The sequence below is a fragment of the Nanorana parkeri genome, unplaced genomic scaffold (assembly GCF_000935625.1).
Source record: "Nanorana parkeri isolate BGI_ZX_2015 unplaced genomic scaffold, ASM93562v1 scaffold556, whole genome shotgun sequence".
NCBI lineage: Eukaryota > Metazoa > Chordata > Amphibia > Anura > Dicroglossidae > Nanorana > Nanorana parkeri.
This window is the reverse complement of record NW_017306824.1, coordinates 763,131-787,052: the sequence shown is the minus strand read 5'-3', so window position 1 is coordinate 787,052 and position 23,922 is coordinate 763,131. Positions and strand designations below refer to the sequence as shown.

Here is a 23,922-nt window from a genome sequence, read left to right as displayed (position 1 = left end):
GCTTTAAAAGCCTTGACTATTTATGAGCTGACTATGTCTAATATCTATTCGTCTTAGCCGTGGAAACTCTTTTCCATGTAGCTTTTAAAATGACCATATTAACTTGTAAAAAAACTGAACTCCTGATACCCATCTGGAAGAATCATGAAATCAAAGCTCTGCTTTATATAAAGTGAGAAAAATCTCTTTAACTGTATCTATAATTTATCCGTAGTGTTTATAGCAGAGACTTCTCTTATATTGAAAATCAAGCACTTCAGATCCATATAGTTTGTTGATGGTGTGAGAATGAACTTTTAATGGGTTCTCAGAATATCTTGACTTGCTTGGCATTGCACTGTGAATGGGATTTGATAGATGCAGGACTTGGCATTCCACTGCTTATGGCTCTCTGCTCAGTTTCAAAGGAAATTGCCTGAAAGGAATTACTGCTTTTAAACCACACTTATAAATGCTGGTTAGAGGTTTGGCAACATTTGGGTGATACCACTAATGGTAAAACAGTGTAACCAGCTCAGACAATGAGTCATCCACTAGCTGTTCTCAGTGAGCCATTGTAAAGGCACGCTGAGACTTGGGCTTTGGATATGAGTGTTTGTCCTTTGTACTCTCAGCATTCCAATGACTTTTTAGCCTGTTAGTACACTTTACACTAACGGCATTTACTTGTGATGAGTTCCACATGTGAGAGGTTTTAGGTGTTCTCTTACCCAGCAGCATTGTGGGTGTCCTGTGACAATGAAAGAGCATATACTCATGTGTTATTTACACTGGCATTGTGACTACATTCAACATCTGCATCACTTATTGGTGCCATTAGTATTTATCATTTATTTATGGACAACAGGATTAAAGGAGCATTCAGGGTAAAATCAATAGTAAAGTTACAGATAATCAGGTTATGTGTACTTGGAGCCTTCCTTTTATAGCATGCTGCAGTAGTAGTTGCAATGACCGGTACTTAAAGTGATATTAAAGTCAAAAGATTTTATGCTATTTCAAATGCTGATTTAATCACTTACAATGGTTAAAAGTTTTCGCTTCCTGCAGAATCAGTCCCCTGAGCACTAGCCCTGACATCCTTTCCCTTGCAGTGTCCTATGGAGACACCTTGTGTGTGCTAGTAAGCTGTGTGTGTCTACACAAACATACTGGCACAGAACAGCAAGGCAAGACACTTTCATGATCCCCACTCCTCCCACTTCCTTTCTCCAAGCTAGTATATGGACAGCTACTGCCAACTGCTCTGTCCCTTGTGATCTTGTAATGAACAGAAAGTTCAGGGAGCTGAGCTGAGAGAGTTGGAGCTGTTCGGAAACATGAGGACTGTAAGTGTTTGGGCAAAAATGTAAAGAAATCCTTTGCTGGGCAATGTATTTTTATTTGATCTGGATTCATTATTGAAAAAAAGTTTGAGCGATTAATGCTACTTTAAAAAGTATAACAGCTGAAATTAAGGGCAAGCAGTGTAGATGCTGTAGAAAAAGTGCTATTTCGTGAGACTTCACTACTTGCTACAAACTCCAAACTTAAAACTCAAAGCTTGAAATATTATTTCTTCTTCAAATGATGCATCTTGTAATTAAAAAAAATGATGCAACGAGCATTTTATTTTTAATACGGTTGCATTTTGCCTGGAATTCTTATTTAATACCACTGTTACTCAACACCACAAACCTCTCTGTGGTTTCACTCATGACCAGATTGTTGTGTTGAACTTGGGCACTTAATAATTAGGGCAATGCTAGGTGGGCTTGTTATTTACTAAGATGTGTATGTATTAGGGGCCCGGTTCAGTCATCATGGCCCTCTGTAGTAGAGTTACAGTGCAGGATGTACCAGATAGAGGCACAATCCTCTTGGCTATTGCTCACAATGACTGTGGTATCCACTTGAGAGGTCTTGACACAGGAGATTTAACCGAAGAAAGGTTATGTTGCAATTCAGTGGATGCATGTTCAGTATAATGTGTATGTTTGTGTGTGTGCATATAGCAGCACAGTGCCTCAGTGGTTAGCACATCTACCTTGCAGCAATGGGGTCCCCAGCCTAAATCCAGCTTAGGCCAGGGCACTATCTGCATGAGTTAGTACCATATGTTCTTCCTGTGCTTGTGTGGCTTTTCTTCAGGTACTCTGGTCTCCTCCCACACTCCAAAGACATGCTGGTGGGTTAACAGGCTCCTGTTTAAATTGGGCTTAGTATATGTGTGTATCTGATGCAAATGTACAGTATGTGTGTTGGGGGATTTGACAGTTCTATATACATTTCTTCAATAAATAAATAGATGTATACACACAGTGTCATAACAAGGTCCTTAAACACCCAAGGCCAAAGTTGCCCCTGTTCCCAATGAGTTGTTAACTACTTCAGCAAGATTGGTTGTAGATCCTGCCATTTTTGTGCCTCCTACTGCTGATATATATAAATAAATGAGAGGATGGCATCTGCACATGCAATGGGCTTATTACCTTGGAACGGAACATATACACATATCGACTTGTGTAAATAATATGGTAATTACTGTAGTTATCCAGAGCATTTTGTTCCTGGGGAGGAAAAAAAAGGCAGAAAATCCTTCTTGCATATTATAGTTGGTACTGAGCACCCCCTAGTGTGCAAATCAGATATTGATCACTGAATGTAATGCCTTATGTAAGACAATTTTACTGAATATTATGAAAGAGACATGTCATATCCATGTTTTAGAAGGTTTCTACATTGATACTGCTGAGCACTTTTGCAATCAGGAAATGTACTCTACTATACATAAGCAGATATACATGTATTGATATAAATTGTAAAAAGGCTGACACAGCTGTGTGATACACACATCTCCAGGGTCACCCTGTGTCCCCTTTATTATAAACGCGGATAGCAGAGCCCATGGCTACATTTTGGCTATATTCAACTCTTGGATGGGCAACACAAGTAATTTCTAAATCTATTTATTATCCTGTAAAAGTAGCAGTGACGTCATCACTGAGCTGTACATAGCCTGTGCAGAGAGCAGAGCTGGGGGAGGGACCCAGCAGGCCCCACCCACTACAGGCTGCCTGCAGACAACTAGAGGAGGGGGTGGATACAAGACCAAGAAAAAAGAAAAGGCTAGTTGCACTCCTTACCGGTATGACCCCGTGATCGGGGAGGGGTGCTCGGAGTGACTGCGGATGGCGCCGCCAAATACAGATAATTGCAGAAACGTCACCAGCACACCAAATCCTTGTAGGATCAAAGTTCGTAGATTTTATTGCAAACTCATGTCAGTTACACAAGTGCTTTCGGGGGCCACACAGGGTCCCTTCATCAGGCATAGCAACATCACAATGATAAGAACAGAGAGGGTTTAAATAGACATAAAGCAGTGCAGACACACCCTTAGACACACCCCCTGATGTCACATGACGTCAAAAAACCAAACAGCTGTGAACAATGGAATCATTAGAAAGACAAGCTTCTATTCACCATTTTAAAGTGAAAGAGAAACCAAAGTATTGTTGCAAATTAGTCATATCTAACCACCATATGTAAAGCATACAATTATACCAGGAAAAAAATGGATACAAGACCAGTCACATTCCACAAGGAGAGAGAGCAGTAGTGACTGGTCTTTATTACAGGAAGTTCCTACACAAAATAAACATTTCACAATGAATTACTGCACACATACGGAAGGAATACACAAAGCACACTAAGATTCAATTAAGAACACACACGTCCCTAGTATTTAGACAATATTTGGTTATCTCGGAGTGCAGCTTTAACTCCAGCCAAAATAAATATTTTTAAAAAAATACGGTGGGAATGGATAGTCTGTTAGGATTTTATGTCATTGTGGTGGTTACCTCTTTTCCTGGCCCAGTGACACAATAAGTATTTTTAATGCTACCATGTATTGACTTAATCCCCAGAAGAAATGGTAAGTGTATGCCGATAACTTTCGGGCTAAACGTGGCAAGAAGATATCAATAAACGGCTATTGATATCTTCTTGCCACGGTATCCATTTGTTCTGGGGATTAAGTCAATACATGTTAGTAAAGTCAAATTCAGAAAGGTTTTATATCTTGGATACCTGCAGATGAATTATATCCTGTTTGACCATTCCCTTCAATTATCATGATTTGAGAACTTTTCATTGCTCTACCAACCTTCATACCAGAAATACATGTGAGGGGCCCGCTAGTCTGAGTGAATGGTGTGAATGAATAACAACGTTGTCTACTGGTTTTTATTGGGGTTTTTCTTGGTTCAGGTGCAATGAGCTTTATGTTTAGACATTTTTAATATACTATTTTTGTAACAATAAATTATTTTTTAACAGTAGCCATAGTCCAGATCCTTCTGTAACCTGTGCTTGACTGGCCCTTCTTTAGGTACAGTCTATTGTTCATTCTTAGCCTTTTTTTTCGCTACGGATCTTGGAACTGGCTGAAATGTAAAAGGGTTAATACCGTAAGCGGTCAGTGCCTCTGGAAGGATTTCACTTTGTTGCATCTCAACATGTGTCATGATGGACAGGGCCGGATTTCCCACAAGGCCACAGAGGCCCGGCCTCGGAGCGGCAGGGAGTAGAGGGGCGACAGGGGTATGGAATTGCCTAGATCACTTGTAATTAGCCTGCTCGTCCATCCTCCCACGCCACCCCCCTCCATAATCCGCCCCCACCGCCAGCTGCCTTTCCCCGCTGGCCGCCTCCCTCCCCACCATGGTTTTCGGGGTCCCAGGCTCTTCTGGGGGACCTGGGACTATGGCATATTTGTTCAGGATGGAGAGCGAGGAGCAGAGCGGAGAATGTTCGTTCTCTGCTCTGTCTGAACACTGAGACAGGAACGCTGTACACACAGGCTTCCCATCTCAGCTGTCACCGGAGAGCCAGCACAGTACTGTGCTCAAACTCTTGTATTGGAGGTGGAAAGTTCAATAAAGAGAACCTGTCACCTCCAAATTCAATCACACAGGGGCTTGTCAGCTCCTGTGAGATAGCAATAAAGTTAAGTGAAAAAACTAAAATAAAAAATTATAAAATAGAAATTGATAAAAAGTAAAAAAAATTAGAGGTGCACTGAAATGAAAATTTCAAAACCAAAATTAAAAAAAGTCAGGCCGAAACCAAAAATGTTTTTCAGCTGTTCCAGGGCAGATCGGTTCTCCTGCACATACCATCTGCGATGCCGATCTGCCCTGGAACAGCTGGAATTCTTCACCTTTTGCCGGTCACATATTTTACCGCAGAAAAAGTGGGCGTGATTAGGTTAAAATGTGTGACCATGTGACCGGTCACACATTCCAACCCAGTCACAATCTTTGATAGAACACCGGCCCTGTTGATGGACCCTGATGCATGTTAACGTGGATTCTGATGTAATTTCGCAAAAAAGCAAGGTGCCACTAGACTCTAAGTCTGGCTGTATTTCCTGAGTGGCTAATACAAATATACATTTCTCAACACTCATACCTTTGTGACAGTTACATTTTGTACTAAGTACTCTTGGACATATTGTATATCCCTTATATATGATTTGAAGTTATACGATTATTCATTATTGGATCCAACTTTAAAACAAGTCAGGAATGTTAGCTCTGATATTTCTATCCTCACGGGGTCACTTAAAAGCAAATCTGTTGCCAAACTGAACTTGCCCATAAAAGGTTTCCCTGAAAAGAAGAAAGTAAATACCACACCTGCCGCTTCGGCCCCTAAATACTGCTACATTGAAGGGAAATCGCTTGCTGAAGTTTCTTCAGCATCTCACACTTCTGGGTCCTCCACTGGGCTCAAATGTGCCAGTTCTCTCTGAGGTCGAAAGAAGAACAAGGAATGCCTCCCTCTTCCATTTCTTGCACAGGCAACAGTTCTCTCCATATACCCCAGTACCAGTCTGTCATGGCTGACATGGTCCTAGCTGATGTTGGTTTTGTCTTTTTAGATCTGGCATGGTACGATACAAGTATGCAAAGTATTATTTAGATATTTGTAACTATTACTAGAATTTCTTATATATAGTGGGGGGAATGTATCAAAAGTGGAGCAGCTAAAATCTGGAGCAGTTGTGCATGAGAACCAATCAGATTCTCTCTTCAGTTTGTTCAGTTAACATTTGAAAATGAAAGAGAGAAGCTGATTGGTTGCCATGCACAACTGCTCCAGAATTTAGCTGCTCCACTTTTGATAAATTCCCCTCAGTGTATTTTGTAGGTTGCTGTTTCTTTAATGCCTGTTCAGTGAATAGTCTTTCCATTTTGTTATTGCTAGTTTAAGTTACATAATAGTACATGTTTTTCAGTGTCCCTGAACTAGTACACATGGAAAATGTTGAAATCATCCAGTCTTGATTAATCTAACAAATTTCATTGATCCTGGGAACTCACGCCTCTTCATCCAGGAACCAGTGATAAGTGCAACATAATCGTGATTGGTGTGGCTGTAAATGATTGCTCCCATGCTACGTGGTCTACAACAACAAGCAGCAGTGTCACAAGCACGGTGTGCAATCTGTGTTATCTAGTTTTCCTGACATTACCTGACATTACCTACAAATATCTGATGAATAAACTTGAGAAGAGTCATTTTGTTGTATAACTACACCTTTGGCTACATGCTGTGTTTTTGTGTGCTATACATCAACTTCCATAAGCCATAATTCATGCCTAGAGGAGGCGACATCTGCCATCCTCTCAATACATCACATTATAATTGTACAGGCACCACTGAAAAGCAAATAGAAGTGTTATGGATCGAAGGTCATTTGGTGTCATGCTCTTTATATTTAGTCACTCCCTGGCTTGCAATATGCTCCCGTAGTAAATAATTAACAATATTTCCACTTATTGTTACAAGATGCCATTGTGTGTGATATAAAATAGTATATCTCAGGTAGGTGGATGTGTTTAACGGATCAGTAAACCATAATTAATATTCACAAATGCATGTGTAAATGTACACTTACTGTTCTGTGCTATGCTCCATGCTGTGCTAAGCCTTTTAGGAGTTTAAAGAGTAGTAGTAAAGTAGCAAAGAGTAAGGCCCGGTTCACACCTGGGCGTTTTGTAGCGTGTTCTGCAAAACGCTCAAACACCGAAATCCCATTATTTCCTATGGGTATGGTTCACATCTGGGCGTATTTCAGGCCGTATGATTGTGCTACAAAACGGCCAACGCCAGAAAAAGTACAGGAGCTTCTTTGGGGCGTTTTGTAGCGCGTTCGCAGCCGTAGACTTCGACGTGAACAGGCTGAAATGGGTGTTTGCGCGCTTTTGTCATCAAAAGCGCGCCTAAAACGTGCGTTTCGCACATGGCTATAGACCACACCCTGGAGGCTGCAGACACAGTTTTCGGCCGACCAAGAAGCAAGCAGCTAAAATGGAGGAATCAGCAGCATGTGGCCTGATCGATACAGAGGCGTTCATACGCCTGGTGCAGGCGAAGCCATGTATATATGATATGAAGGATTCAGCAAAACGCTCAAACACCGAAATCCCATTATTTCCTATGGGTATGGTTCACATCTGGGCGTATTTCAGGCCGTATGATTGTGCTACAAAACGGCCAACGCCAGAAAAAGTACAGGAGCTTCTTTGGGGCGTTTTGTAGCGCGTTCGCAGCCGTAGACTTCGACGTGAACAGGCTGAAATGGGTGTTTGCGCGCTTTTGTCATCAAAAGCGCGCCTAAAACGTGCGTTTCGCACATGGCTATAGACCACACCCTGGAGGCTGCAGACACAGTTTTCGGCCGACCAAGAAGCAAGCAGCTAAAATGGAGGAATCAGCAGCATGTGGCTTGATCGATACAGAGGCGTTCATACGCCTGGTGCAGGCGAAGCCATGTATATATGATATGAAGGATTCAGCTTATAAGAACAGGCAGCGTGCATGGGAAGAGATTGGCAAAAATACATGGCCTGATTGGGAGAGTTTTACCAAGCAAGTTAAAGAAGATAAAGGTACATGTCTGCAGTGTTTTCATGTGACATGCGTGCTGTGTTTTCATGTAACATGTGTGTAGTGTTTTCATGTAACATGCGTACAGTGTTTTCATGTAACATGCGTACAGTGTTTTCATGTGACATGCGTGCAGTGTTTTCATGTGACATGCGTGCTGTGTTTTCATGTAACATACGTGGAGTGTTTTCATGTAACATGCGTACAGTGGTTTCATGTAACATGCGTGCAGTGTTTTCATGTGACATGTGTGCATGCTATGCAGTGCATTTCAATATTAGAAAAAAACAAGGCTCAGATATTAGTTATATTCAAATAAACTTTATTAGGAACAGAACAAGGATAAAGGTTTTTTATTTTTTTGTAATCATGATTGAATAGCTTGCATCTGCCATGGCACCTCCCCCTCAGGTGACATGAAATATGCAGCAACTTGGTCCCGAATGGTGCCTCTGTGCGTGGTACCACGGCTGCCGCTCCAATGGCTACTCTCCATGCAATGCACCAATGAATCATCAAATAGAAATCCATCTCTGCGACGCACAAAATTGTGAAGAGCACAAGCTGCCTTCACCGCAGAGATGGCGTTTTCTATTGGACAGGCTCATAGAAGTCCTTGAGTCCATGGCGCATCCTGTCCCCAGGCTTTCAGGCTCGGCATATTTCCTGCTCAGCTTGGAGGGAAAACTGAATATGGTGCCTTTAATTAGACAGACGGAAATACGGGACGCAATCACCAGAGTCCTTGACTCCGCAATTTTCCCTGATGGCTCTTCACAACATGCCCTTTCCCCTATACCAGCCCCACCAATTCGACATCCACCTCAACATGTCACACCCATGCACACACACACTTCCCAAGCATACCCACACACACCTATGCACCATCAACACCAACCCAGAAACATGGCACCCATGCCCACATTCCCCATATGTTTATCCCTCCACCAGCCTAGCACATAGCTCCACCTCCACCAGCCAAATATCAGCTGGCTTTTCCACACGTGGAATGAGGGAGGACATGCAGGTGGACGAGCCTAACTGTGCGCTCCCAAATTATCAAAATGAATAAATTTGGCAAAAAAAGTTCCATAGTTCGATGTTTGACTATAGGCACCATTTTCAGTTTCTCCTCCAAATACGGTGTTTTGAACCCGGTTGAGCAGGAAAAATGCCTTTCCCCTTTGGCTGCTGTTACGGCCTTGTTTTTAGTGCACTTTTCGTGTATGCTAATTTTTCGATTCTAATATTTTTAATTATAATATTTTATGACTATTTAACTATGAGTTTGTGTGTTTGTTTGGTTACAGTTTGAAAAGGTTTTACATTATTTTAAGGATTTTGTAATATTAATGGTTGTGGTACACATATTTAGGGGGATCACACATGCCATACGTCACCCTGCATATCACAAACACACCCAGGGCACAACAGCAGAACGCACAGGGCACAACAGCAGAACGCACAGGGCACAACAGCACAGGGCACAACAGCACAATGCACAGGGCACAACAGCACAGGGCACAACAGCACAGGGCACAACAGCACAACGCACAAGGCACAACAGCTCAACGCTCAGGGCACAACACACAACAGTGCAACACGCAACAGCACAACGCACAGAGCATTAATATACAATTACATATAAATAACTAATTTCATACCTACAGCCACTGCACATCGCACAGAGCACACCCTTCGCCTGCTCAGTCTCCTTCTCCTCAAACGTATAAGCCGCACTGCCGCAACGACAACTGCAGTTCGTCGTCCTTTCACAAGCTCCATAATACACTGCACACAGCACACTCTCCTCTATAACAAAGAAACTGCACACAACACACGGTCCTTTGTATAACAAAGAAACAGGAAAAGGAAATGCTGCGTCTCAGGAAGTGTTTTTCATTGGACGCCTTCGTAAAGACCGGAATTCTTTTTCATTGGACGCCTCTGTAGTCAATCAAAAAACGCGCGTACGTCGCGCGTTTTCAAGTGTGCGTGAAAACGCTAGACAATACGCTCAAAAAACGTCCAGAAAAAACGCGCGTAAAACGTGCACATACGAAACGCCCAGGTGTGAACCCAGCATAAGAGACTTTAAAAGTAGCCAAACGTCCTTCAATAATTCTCAAAGAGGAAGTCAAAGAGGGATTTTAGGCAACAAGTAATATCAGGGAACTGGTAATCCTGTCAAGTAAATACTGTAACATTAATAAATATATATATTATAAATTATTATGCAATTATAAATATAATTGCACTATTTATATTATCATGTAATGCTTTTCTATGACTGAATGCACACCTAGGCATCCAGTAGCGTCTAGGTGCCTTCAGTCTAGGTCAGTTTACCCAAAATAGAAATTTTTGAGGTTCCGGGTCCAACTAGCCCAGTTTTATGCGGTTAAACGCATGTAAACACATGTAAACATGTATAAATACTCAGAAAAAGTGATCTGGGAAGCATAACGTTGTTTATACTTACCAGATAACTTCTGTTTGGCTTAAACATAGACTGCTTGTGTGCATGAGGCCTGAGCCAGAGATGTTCCCAGTCCGTGCTATAAACTTCCCTTCAACTTGTCATCATTATTTGAAGCACATCTGATAGCAACAGGGATCATACTCATGTGTACTTGATCTGTACCACATACTCCCACAACTTCACCTCCTCATCACACATATAACGAGTATGAGTATTATCATCACCCTTCTGACCTCCTTGTCTTTCCCCGAGTCCCCCTATATCCATTCCCTAGAACAACAACTGGGACCTGGAGAAAGTTCTTCTTCCTCACTCGTCTCCATGAGGCTTGATAATGTTACATCTAACATTGCAATGATGGGGGAGACATTGTGGGTGTCTTTACTCCTTTATACTGACAAATTTAGAGATCTGTGTGTGAAGGAACCAGCCATACAACACACTGTTTTGACAGTTGGCACTGCCTAGGATGACAGGATCCCATGTTCATAACGCCAATGTTTGAAGGCACTGGTGAGTGAAAAAACACCTATGCTCTAACTTACTTGACAATTTTAGCTCATAATGCCAAACTTTCATTTCAAATATTTGTTGCTGATCATGTGCACTGAACTGCATGAGGAGCGTTCAGAGAACCACCATTTAAACACGTAGAGATTGACCACCACCGATGCTTGCATAGGCTGAGAAGGATATAGCAGTAAACTGGCTCAAATGCAGCATTGCCTCATACTAATGTTGATCACTATGATTTCCCTGATGTGAGTGTGACTCGGAGAGAAAAGAGCTAACTAGCTAACAATATCATCTTCTTGGCTCACATATCTGCTGCTGCTTTGAGAGAAAATAGAGAAAAGCCCCTGACCCTTGCTGCTGACGCAGCTGAATGCTGGTGTTACCCTACCTCTTGCCTTTTCCACATCTACTGAAGGTGTTAAAGACATCAGAACTTTTTTTTTTGTTATTACCTTATCCACCATCACGTTTCCTACCTGAATGATATACCGTTTACATTAATTAATGATGCGTGATAGCTTTATATCATGTGGGAGAAAAGGTCCAGGGTATACTTTTAAGAACACACCAGGAAAACAGTACAGCTGACCCCTGGTAAATGCTTCCCTTACCACGCTCTTTGGATGGATATCCTCTTTCCTTAAGGAAATCACATAAACAAGAAAAACGACCAGCACTCATAACTCCTTCAAACTTTGTTTTATTCTTTGTGCATTCTGTATTGGCTTTTACCTCCGTTTCTATCTGTTTATACTCTTGCTCCTGGTTATGACTCTGTTCCTGTTTGTCTGTTGCCAGTCTATTGGTCTGTGGTTTTCAGCTACACAATACAGTGGGTTACATACTGGGAGCTGTCTTGCTACACAAGTTCATTTGAATCTTCTTAAAAGAGAACTATGGGGTAAGTGTTTTTCCCCACAGTTCTCTTAAGGGTCACAGGCAGTGGTGTATTCTGGTTTGGGGCTGCCATAGGCAAGATGAAACTAGAGCACCCCCTCCACTAAATCTGCAGGATCTCAGGGGGGCTGTGCAGGATCTGTGGTGGGCTCTGCCATAGAGCCCACCATAGATCATGCTCACCCAGGGCCTGGCGCCCTGGCCCCGCCCCTTCCTAATCCGACGTTGTCTCGGCCTCCTGCAGCTTCACCTCGCCCCTTCTTGCTGCTCTGTCTCCAATGCCTCTTCCACCTCCTCACCGCTTCCTCGCCGACTCCATCCTTTGACTCCTCCGCCACCTCCTCCGCCCGGCTGCCTAACTGTTGGGGGTGGGGGTGGCATATTTGCTGCCCCCTGAAATCTGCCATCCAAGGCAAACGCCTTATTTGCCTCGCGGCAGATACGCCCCTGGTCACGGGAGGACATATACTAGCCTCTTCCCGTGACCCAAAGCTTAGTATAGCACGAACTACAGCTGCACCGAGCCATGACTGACAGTCACCGCTCTCTGCAGGGAGATAATCAAGAAGTGAGCGAGCGACGGTATGCGTTCGCTCACTTCCCAATCTATTGAGCTGACCTGTGACAGTTTCATTGTCACACGTCGGCTCGAACTATGAGGATGAGTGATTTTCACTGACCTCATAGATCTCCTTTAAGTTGCACTCCATACAACATTGTGACCAAAGCAATAACGGAGGGTGCTTGTAGTGATAGCAATGAGTTGTGCTGTGCAATCCCAATCATAAAAAGAAGAAGTGTTACCATCACTTCATGCGAAGATGAAAGAATCAGCGTCATTTTATTTCCATAGCATCATATAGGTCATACAGCCAACATTTTGGGTCCACATAGGGTCCCTTTTGAGGGCCACTCGGGGTCCCTTCCTCAAGGCATTACTGTGTCACCTTGAAGAAGGGACCCTGCGTGGCCCAGCAAAATTGATTGTATGACTTATGTGACACTATGGAAATAAAATTACACTGATTCTTACATCTTCACATGGAGAGCTGGTGACCCTTTATTTTGTCATTTGTTACTTCACACTCCTGGTACCTGCACCCCTGTGAGAGCCATTCACCATAGCTGACATTTCAGAATACTCTTGTTTATCTAACCTGACCCTGTTCCTGTCCTCAGATAACTGTTTCTGCTCTGCTCTTTATTTCTACTATACTCCTGTCATTAGGTTCCTTCCCAGGAGTTACCAAAACACCTAGATACGGCATGTGACAATGACAAAGAGAGCCGTGGGGATATAGGGAGCTTCTGTGAATAGGCACACTGGATTACTGCACAGATCTGGAAGACATTCAAGTAAGAATACACATGGCTTTGTATTTAGACAATATTTGTTTATCCCGGATTTCATCTTTATATTTGTTTGTTTCTTAAAGCTGAGGTGTAGTATTCATAAATACACCAAGGGTCTCCTGGCCAGTACAATGATGCCACACACATCCTTCCTCTTCTCCTCCAGCAGTGGCGGTCCTTACTGCTGCACTGAGCAGCACTGCTGTGAGTGCTGTAAAAGTCCAGTAATACTCTGAGCCTGGGCTGCGTGATGACAGGTTAATGACAGGAGGCAGGTCTGGACTTCTAGGAAGTGGTTTGAGGAAGAACTCCAGGAAAAAAATGTTATTAGGGTACCCCCGCACTGCAAAGGTTAACTGCTCGTCTTTATCTTGGTGCTAAAAAAACAGTTATACTCACCAAAAGTGCCGAGCCGAATCCCGGCTTCTCTGATCACTGAAGCCTGTCACTTCCTTCGCTGCGCATATGGAATTATCCTCTGCGACCCCACAAAGGGAATGATCAGTGAGCATACCTTTTTTTTTTTAGCACCTAGACATAAACGGGCAGTTAACCCTTGCAGTGCGGGGGTAGTCCAAATGCAAGAGTTCATAACATTTCCCCCCAGAGTTCTTCTTTAACCCTTTTGCTGGCAGCGGGCCTGTTTAAACAGACTTCTGGCAGCTATAGCCGCCAGGACTCTGTTTACATACGTAAAGCTGACTGTCGGCTTTACGCTGGAGGCGATTCTGGTGGCTGAGCTGCGTAGGATAGCTCTGGTTTGAAGGAGAGAATTAAAGGAAATGCTTATTCTTTCTTTTGCCTTTTTATTGAGCTATTATTTTTAGTTCTGCTTTAACTGTAATAGAAGGTAGTATCATCTTCCTCTCTATAAAGTGTGACAGGGGTGTGTCAATCATAAACTGAACACAATGATATTCAACAAGGGTAAACAGTTTACATATACAGTATGTATTTAAATTGTGCATTTAGCTGAAGTTTAACTTGAATTACACTTTTACAATAACACTACGCGCCTAGTTATGTTATAAAGGATTTCAAAGAGATGAATAATTCTAGTGAAGTTTGCATCTGCTTAGGCAGGAGCTCCTGTGTTTAAGAATAAGGTAATGCTTTTTTTTTTATTATTTCAATGTGAGGGTTTAGGCACACTTTAAAGTGTATGTCAAATCAAAAGAAACAAACATATGCAGTACATCTCTGCAATACATGCACATTTCACCATGTTTTATTCCTTCAAAGACCCTGTATCAGACAAATACCTGTTATTCTCCTAGAAATGCACTCAGCTCTTAAACCCTATTGTGGGCTGACAAGAACACAGGATTTTTGAGTGGTGTCAGCCCTGCCCACAGTCATTTACTAAACTACTCAACAGATCCCACTCCCAGATGTCTACAACATAAAGGATAATTATTAGGGATGCAACGATACCATTCCGGATTTCACGTCTGACACTCATAGACGTGTGTGAGTCAGCCGCAAGGAACAGCGATATCGCCACGGGACGTCCACCTGTGAGCTTGCTTGAGACCTATCATGTCACGCTATGCGGGAAGGGGAGGAGCCACACGAAAATGTAGTACAGACTGTACTATGCGATGGCGCCGATCGCATAGAAAAATACGTTATGGCAGTGCCCTATGCCATAACGTATTTTACTATGCTATCTGCAAGTTTCTGCAGGCTCAAGGGGCAGCTGCTTTGGGCCCCACAACAATGACTGGGCCCCGGGCAACTGCCCCTTTTGCCCCGCGTTAAAGACGGCCCTGTTTGATACAAGTACCGATACTGAGTACCGATATCCAGGGGCTTAACTAGAAATCACAGGGCCCCATAGCGAAATTTTGCTGTGGGCAGGGCTGGCACCACTCAAAAATCCTGTGTTCTTGTCAGCCCACAACAGGGTTTAAAAGCTGAGTGCATTTCTAGGAGTATAACGGGTATATGTCTGTACATACAGGGTCTTTGAAGGAATAAAACATGGTGAAATGTGCATATATTGCAGAGATGTACTGCATATGTTTGTTTCTTTTGCCTTGACATACACTTTAAAGTGTGCCCGGGGCAATCAGCATGTCATTACCCGCCGCCCGGCTTCCTGATTGGCTGGGAAGCTGGCGCCATGTTCCCTTGCGGCACTGCGGGTCAGAGGAAATCTCCCTCTGACCAGAAGTTCCAGTATCAGGGAAGGTATCAGAGCATCTGGGCGAGCACGAGTACTCGTCCAAATACTTGGTATCGGCACAGATACTAGTATCGGTATCGGTGCATCCCTATAATCATTCTGTAGTCCAATATAACAACTGCATACACATTATTACCTTCTACAGAGAAAGTTACTTATACCGCCCTGAATTCTCTATAACTTTGCCAAATGGCTTTCATTTATTGATAAATGTATTAGATACATAATAAGGTAAATGCAACACCATCTCCAAAACACACCTAAAAATTGACAATGTTGACAAACATCTTTGGGTGGCCCACATCCACACCCCTCATTCATAAAGTATGAACGAATGCCCAGTGCTAATAACTGCAGATTGTACATGCTGGACAGTCCTCTGAAAGAATTGCAATGATCTTTTACTCTTCCAGTTATGAATTGTGCAACAACGCGTCTATAAACTTCCTTATCAATGCACATATCACAGTTTGTACACTCCGGGTGGGTAACCACACCCTTCACTTAAAGTCTCTCTTCAAAATAATAACTGTGCGCCACATTTCATAAGGAACATGACGAATCTTTCACGTAAAGGGTCAATGGAACCCCTGGAACCCCACTTATTGCATTATGAGCTCAGTATTATCAGTCCATTTTAAAGCTCAGCAACCATGTGATCTTATACACAGTACACTGCGGCTGCTAGTGGATGCCTCCTGCGTGTCTGACTCTGCTACTCCCGCTGTTATTAATGATAATCAGCACATGACAACACTTCAATGCTCATATTTGTAGATTCTGATATACAGCACAGGGTCCGCATTAGACATTCTTCACCGAAAAGGGCCACATAGATCAATCACATAGACCAGAGTACCTCATAGCAGAGCTCTTGTAGTGTTGAAAAAAATCAAGCCACAGTCAGGTAAACAACAGTTTCTTATCACGTGGTGAGAAATGGAACAGGGACGGACAACTGAAATTGTCTACGCGTTTCGCCCTGTCTCCTTCAGGGCTTCGTCAGGACCTAGAGAGGATGGGAGGTCATATTCCATCTTATTTGGGATTCCTTTTCCCTCGCCTCATTTAACCCCTCCATTTACATAGATATCTTGTGTGTACATATCTGAATAGCAGCAAAGAGTTACATAGTAAAAACAAGCGGGTTCACACAGCAAAACCATCACTCCATACCAGCAAACAACCACCTACTTACGGTAGAAGACCTGTATACTTCACATGTGATTTTGTAACAGTTCTGTCACAAAAAGACCTGCACATTAAACTCAGTCTTTAATTTTTTTCTAAAGGTGGACTGTACCTTAAAGGAGAACTATGGGGTTAGGGCTTTTCCCTATAGTTCTCCTTAGGGTAACGGGAGGATACAAACTAGTGTCCTCCCGTCACCCTGAGCTCAGTATACCGCGAGCTACTGCTCGCGGTATACTGAGACGCCGCAGCTGAAGCGTATCCCGACAATTACCGTATTTTTCGCTCCATAAGATGCACTTTTTTCCCCCCAAAAGGAGGGGGAAAATGTGCCTGCGTCTTATGGAGCGAATCCCGACGCCCGAGACATGCAGTTTCGGGCGCCGGGCGAGTAGTAGGAGCCACTGCACGTTTAATACGAGTGATCTAATGAGATCACTCGTATTAAAGCCGAGCAGCGGCGGCGGCGATCGTATTCAGCAGTAGGAGCCACTGCTCGTTTAATACGAGTGATCTAATAAGATCACTCGTATTAAAACCGAGCAGCGGCGACTTTCGTCTGCTCTGTGTGATCACTGAGACCGTGGCGCTGTAATCACAGCGCCACCTGTCTCAGCGCTCACTAACTGCAGCTTCTGTCACAGCTTCTGTCATAGAAGCTGTGTCAGAAGCTACAGTCTGTCGAGTGCTCCATAAGGCGCGCCGGACCTCTCTGCGTCCTATGGTCCGGTGAGTCTTATGGACCGCAAAATACGGTATGTCTGGATCCGCCCAGCTGCGTGAGTGACATCTGGCTCTGCCTATCTAGAGGCCCCTACCCCCTAACCGTCCAATGCGCCAGTCAGCGCTTGCGGATCGGAGCGGGGAGGGGGGAATCCAGTCCCTCCCCTGTCACGGCAGAGAGCTGTGACAGGATCGAGAGGTGAGTGAACCCGGGTATGTGTTCGCTCACTTCCCGATCTACTGAGCCGACCTGTGACAGTCTCATTGTCACAGGTCGGCTAGAACTATGAGGTGAGTGAAAAGCACTCACCTCATAGTTCTCCTTTAAAGCTAGGGATGCACCGTTACCGTTTTTTTGGTATCGAGTACGAGTACCGATATTTTTTTCGGTACTCACGGATACCGACTACTGGAAGTCCCATTAAGGAAGCCGGGTGGCGTGTAATGACTCGCCCCCCGGCTTCCAGATTATCAATGCTCCCTCCTCACCAGGTGACGAGGAAGCACGGAGCCGGTTTTCTGGCCAATCAGGAAGCCGGGGGGTGGGTAATGACTCGCCGCCCGGCTTCCTGATTGGCCAGCTTCCCGACCAATCAGAACCAATCACTAAGCTACGAGGGAGCATGGAGCCAACTCCCCGGCCAATCAGGAAGCCAGGGGCGAGTCATTACCCGTTATTATATAACTACAGAGTTTGTGTAACAAATTGTGACCACTGACCATACACTATAAAATCTAATCCAGGGGTGGGCAACTCCAGTCCTCCAGCTGTTGTGGAACTACAAGTCCCATGAGGCATTGCAAGACAGTTACAGGCATGACAAAATCAGAGGCATGTTGGGATTTGCAGTTGAAGCGAAGCTGGAGGGCCACAGTTGCCCACCCCAGATCTAGTGTATGGTCAGTGTAAGTACAATATAAAGGAAACAGTACAGAGATGGTACAAACTGCATAGCGTACGGTCAGCTTTGCTGCAATATATATATATAAAGGAAACTGTTTTATTTGCATATTAGGAATATTTGCAGACTTTTAATTCAAGTAGAACTCCGGGGAAAATATTATTACCCCTTGCAGTGGGGCTACTCCCAGCATAGTAAGCGTTAACTGTTCCTTTGTGTTGAGGGCTGAAAATAAAAAAGTTGTAATCACCCAAACCACTGAGCCGACAGCACTCACTCCAGCCTGTCTCTGCCTTCGTTGCAGAGATGGTATGTCCCTCGGCGTCCTCACATTCTATACACTGTATTGGACATGATCACTGAAGGATCCTAAGACCGCTGGAGCGGAGGGGGAGAAAGGCTCCATGGACTGATCTAACAGTTAGCCATCTCCGAGGAGCGGGTGAGTACTACTTTTTTATTTTCAGCCCTAGACAAGCAGTTAACCCTGGCAGGGCAGGGGTAGCCCCACTGCAAAGGTTAATCATATTTTTGCCCAGAGTTCTGCTTTAAGGGCCCATTCAAACCAGAAAATGCATGTTTTTTTTCATGCAAATCCACATGCACATTTTAATGCAGTTGGCATGCGTTGATGTGAAGCTGCGATGTGTTTGAAACGTGTTTGCATGCATTTGCGATTTGTTTTTTTAACTACAAAATCCTTATCAAAAAGGTTTCTGCTTGAATTTCCTTTGAGATCACTTCCTTCTTTTGTCTGACATTTTCCCGTTTTTTTTCTCTGCATACAACACACATACAATCAGGAAGTGGAATGGGGAAGGAACGTTCATAGGTGTTGGTTGCATTGCGTTTGCATGCGTTTACAAGTGTTTTGACACATTTGTTGTGTGAACAATATGCAGCTTGCTATCCTTTTTTCACTGCAACGCAAGCTGATGTTGTAAACAATGCTCATTCGGTAATATGGGGAAATGTATCAAAACTGAAGCAGACAGAATCAGAAGCAGTAACCAATCAGCTTCTCTCTTCAGTTTGTTCAGTTAAGATTTGAAAATGAAAGAGAGAAGGTGATTGGTTGCCCTGGGCAACTGTTCCAGATTCTGTCTGCACCAGTTTTCATAAAATCTCCCCTGTGTATTTTTGACCGTCTATGCTAGGGCTAGGCAACCCGGGCAAGCCAGCTGTTGTGGAACTACAAGCCCCATGAGGCATTGCAAGACTCTGACAGCCACAGACATGACTTCCAGAGGCAGAGACCTGATTTTGTAGTTTCACTGAGGTTGTCTACCCCTGGTCTATGCAGTATGCAAATGTAAGATGCAGATGTCGTAGTGTATTTGGTGTGAAAGGGCCCCCAGTCCCTGATCACATTGTCACATTGCATGAACGCACATCACAGTGACACGTGTTTGCAGGCATGTTTTTGCCACGCATCACCGTTGATTTCAATGGGTTCCTGCAAGTGCGGCAAAACGCGGGAAAGCAGCACAATCTGTGGCATGCATTCTGCATTTGCCAAGCCGCGTTTGGGGAATCATGACCTAGCAATGGCACTGCAAGCGTGTTGCATGCTTTAACACGCTCTTTGAACATGCATGAAAGTGCATGGTTTTCCCCCTAAGTTTGGTGTGCGTTCGCGCGATGGTGCAGACAGGGGCTCAGTGAGACAAAGCATTCAATGTGCAGTCATGTAAACAAATGTAGGGCCATAAGAAATCTCATTGCTCCAAAGCTTTCACTCTTATGAATAAGCCTACGGGTGAAACATGTGAGAGGTTTTAGCTGGCTGGGGGCTTGGGGTGCTGGTATTCGCTGTTACATACACTGTTACACTGGATTTGCTGTGAATTTCAATAAAGTCTGAGGTATTGGAATTCTCGGGATAGTGCGGTTTGTCCGTATACTACTACAGTCATGTAAACACTCTTGGATGAGTTTGTTTATTTAACATCTAGTTTTGGTACAAGGTACGTAAAGCGCTGCGTAGATTGATGGTGCCATAAAAAACGCCTGTAGTAAATAGATCATAAATGAATGGCTGTACAGCAGCGCTGGCTTGTGTGTCGCGTGTGCCCAGTGAGCAGGTGTCTGAGGCTGGGTATGCAGATGATGAAACTGATCATGGGGGTGTGAGATGTTCAGCTTCCTTATCCTCCCACCTGCCCTTGGTTTAGCTTCTGTTACTTTAGTCACACCTCCAGTCCAGCCTGATTGGGTGCTAGGGAGGCCTTTACAGGAGGCTTGTCTCTTCTCTGGAAATAGCTACGGTGTAGCAGCCGGAGGTTCCTTAAAGGGACTGCACTCTCTTGGGTGCTGTCACACATCTACAAGTGATGACATGTGTCACCAGAGCAGCATTAGCTAACGTAAAGGATTCTTGTCTTGTGATTTCAGTCCTGCCGTGTAGAATTCTTCTCGTGAAGGGGAAATCAAATAAGCTTCCGTGGACTAGCAAGCTATAGTAGCAATTGCTCTGTTAGCTGATACCTGCTGCGCATTGGCAGGTTTGCACATCAGGCACTAAGGTCTCTGAGGTCAAACGCTTATCGCACCCAACGTCAACTTGCTGGACCTTCTTTCATGCAGTGTTTAGTTTGCTGCTGTTTTTTCTTTTGTTGCCTTTTGGACTTTCCTGTTCATCCTTCATCACTGGACTTTAAAGTCACTTGTGGAACCTCAAGGCAATTATGTTCTTTCTGAGGTGCAGAAGAGGGGGCGACTTAAGATTGCTCTCACGGATCCTCACCTCTGGGAAGGAGCACAACCCATGTCGTCACTTTGGGGAACACCGACCAGGAGGTGCCGATCCATACAACAAAGAAATGTGAGTTTTCACTAATATGGGTGGGCCTCATCCACACTGGCATTGGCAAGGACATTTCTAAATGCATATGATGTTTTTTGATGGGCGTTTACGTGCGCTTAGGTGCACTCAATGTAGATGCATTTAGAGCAAACAGAATTCTGTGCATCCAGGATCCAATTAGAAACTCTAAATGCACATAATCACGGCTAAACCCGCAAGAAGGTAGGCACCTCTGAAAAAGTGATCTGGGAAGTATAACGTTTGTTTACATTTCCCCGAATATTTCTCCTGTGTTTAAATAACCTAATGGCAGGAATTATAGCGTGCATATGGCCTTATTCATGAGCAACCTGTTGACAAATAGACAGAAGAAGTGTTAATATAGGGCAATTAAGGGTCAAGGACCTTTTCAAATGTCATATAAAATAAACAATAACAACAAGTACAACCTCTGTATCACTATTTAAAGAACTCCAGTGGGGCTACCCCTGCACTGCAAGAGTTAAGGGCTCATTATGTCTAGGGAGCTAAAATAACAAAGTTATATTCACTGGAACCACGATCCCATCTGGCTCCTAGACTGGTCTCTTCAATGTGTCTCCTCCCCCAGCTCTGGCAATGGAATGTCCTATGGCATCCTCACGTACTATTCAGCTCTCTAGGCAAAATGAGCACTTAACCCTTGCAGTGCGGGGGTAGCCCCACTGCAAGGTTTGAGATTTGATTTCTTCTGATTCTTTAACATGGATCTATTAACATGATTATTTTGTTAGGGTTCAAATTATTCAATATAGTGTGTTATGGATGTGACATGCATTACTGTTTGCATACCAGCCCCATCAGAGTTATCTAATACATAACCTTTATTATTATGAATAAATGCTATGAATTTTGCACTTTGACTGCTATTCCTAATCACAAAGTACCCTGATGAAGTCGTACATTTAACGATGAAACATGTTGGGTTTAGCTAGAGGGAGACACCAGTTGTGATTTTTAGAACAAAATGACATAGGAAGAGCTAAGAAGAAAGTATAAGGATAGATGGTAGTTATGTAATAAGGAGACAGAATATATGGAAAAGTAGGAAGAACTTTTGGAAAGCTGGCAAATAAAAAGCAGAGATATGCTGGAAATATAAGAGAATTGAGAAACAGTTGAGAAAGATTATTTATGAGGAAGATGAAGATCTAGATACAAGGATGCATGTTGCTTCCCTCAAAATTAAGGGGAGTGCAAAGTAAATGTAAATAAACACACTAAACACGCACGTCTGTATTAAAAAAAAGAAGTTTTATTGATCATAATAAAGCTTAACTCACGCTTAGCTCACATCATGAAGCCATAGTTCTTACCCAGAACTACAACCCTCCAGCTCAAAACACCATATAATAAATGATATCATATTTATTTTGCCATCCATCTTGGTTTTGTTAATCACCTTCTTTTCATTTTTTATATTTAATGGAAATAACAGTAGACTTGAGTAGACGGCGTCTGAATACAGTTATTTGGGTATTTGCATAATGTGAAATCCATAACTGCACCGAGCGTTGTATATTGTATCATGGGACAGAAGTGTCCAGACAGGCAGGTGACTGCATTGTTTATTAACTCTCAATACACGTATTCCCTTTTTAGTTTCTTACGACAGTTAAAGGAGGACTATGAGATGAGTGATTTCCACTCACCTCATAGTTCTAAGCCGACCTGTGACAATGAGACTGTCACAGGTCGGCTCAGTAGATCGCGAGGTGAGGGAAAACATACCGGGTTCCCTCACCTCTCGATCCTGTCACGGCTCTCTGTCGTGACAGGGGGAGGGGCTGGATTCCCCTATCCCTGCTCCGATCTGCCAGCGCTGACTGGCGGAACGGACGGGGGAGGGGGCGGGTACAGCTGGCTCTGCCTCTAGATAGGCAGAGCCAGCTGTCACTCACGCAGCTGGGCGGATCCCGTCATCTAAGTCGGGATCCGCTCCAGGTGCGGCGTCTCAGTATACCGCAAGCTGTAGCTCGCGGTATACTGAGCTTAGGGTGACGGGAGGACGCTAGTTTGTGTACTCCCGTTACCCCAAGGAGAACTATGGGGAAAAACACTGACCCCATAGTTCTCCTTTAAGTTCAGCCTTCCTGTTCCATTTATTAAGCACTGCTCGCTGTTAACAATCTTTCACTTTCTGTTATCAGAGTGCATGTGCCACTGCATAAGCGCTCAGGGGCTGTTACATAAGTTGTCCCATCTCTGACGTGAAATAAAGTTAGCATATGCTGTGTGCCGGCTATATCTGGAGACAGGACACACGGAGGCTCAGCTTTCCTTATGTACAGAACAGATCTTTTTTTTAACACAGTTACAGGGGCACTACTGTTTGTTTTCTTCATTGACAGAATGGACTCACACACCGATGATAAGATGCAAAGCTTGATCCTTTGTGGTCTGGCATGCATTTAGGGCTTGTTCACACGCTATCCAGTGTGTTCCAGCAATGTTAGTGGCTGGAGAGCACTGGATCCCATAATTAAGCCTCCCTGCGTTCTGGGGCAGGACAGGGTGTGCATGCACTATTTTTTGTGATCACAACACACCGCGGGCATTGCTGTTGCACACGTTCTAGTGCGGTGGCGATCGCACTATGGGAAGGAGGCATGACTGCAGTGCCATTGACATCAATGGTACTGCCATGCCCCCTCCCACACCAGAACGCAGGGAGGCTTGCTCTATGCGATACAGTGTGTTCCAGCCACTAACCGTGCTGGCATGAACTGGATAGCGTGTGAGCAAGCCCTTAAGGTTTATCTTGAGCCCAAAACTTTTGTCAGCTTTGGATAGAGTGGAGAGGGATTAGAACTCCTGTCATGTTTTTTCTTTATTGCTGCTTGTGCACCTGTTAGAGAGATGAAAGCTCCACTGTGGGAACAAT

At 43.8% G+C, this 23,922-nt stretch overlaps 1 protein-coding gene across 1 annotated transcript in view; it reads left to right on the top strand.

Annotated features, from left to right (window-relative positions):
* The first annotated feature begins 20,880 nt into the window (after positions 1 to 20,880).
* GLS2 (glutaminase 2) overlaps positions 20,881 to 23,922 on the top strand; it is a 65,350-nt gene continuing 62,308 nt past the window's right edge. The window contains exon 1 of the mRNA XM_018562022.1: positions 20,881 to 21,017. Within this exon, the coding sequence (XP_018417524.1) occupies positions 20,881 to 21,017 (137 nt within the window). The remainder of the gene's footprint in view (positions 21,018 to 23,922) is intronic.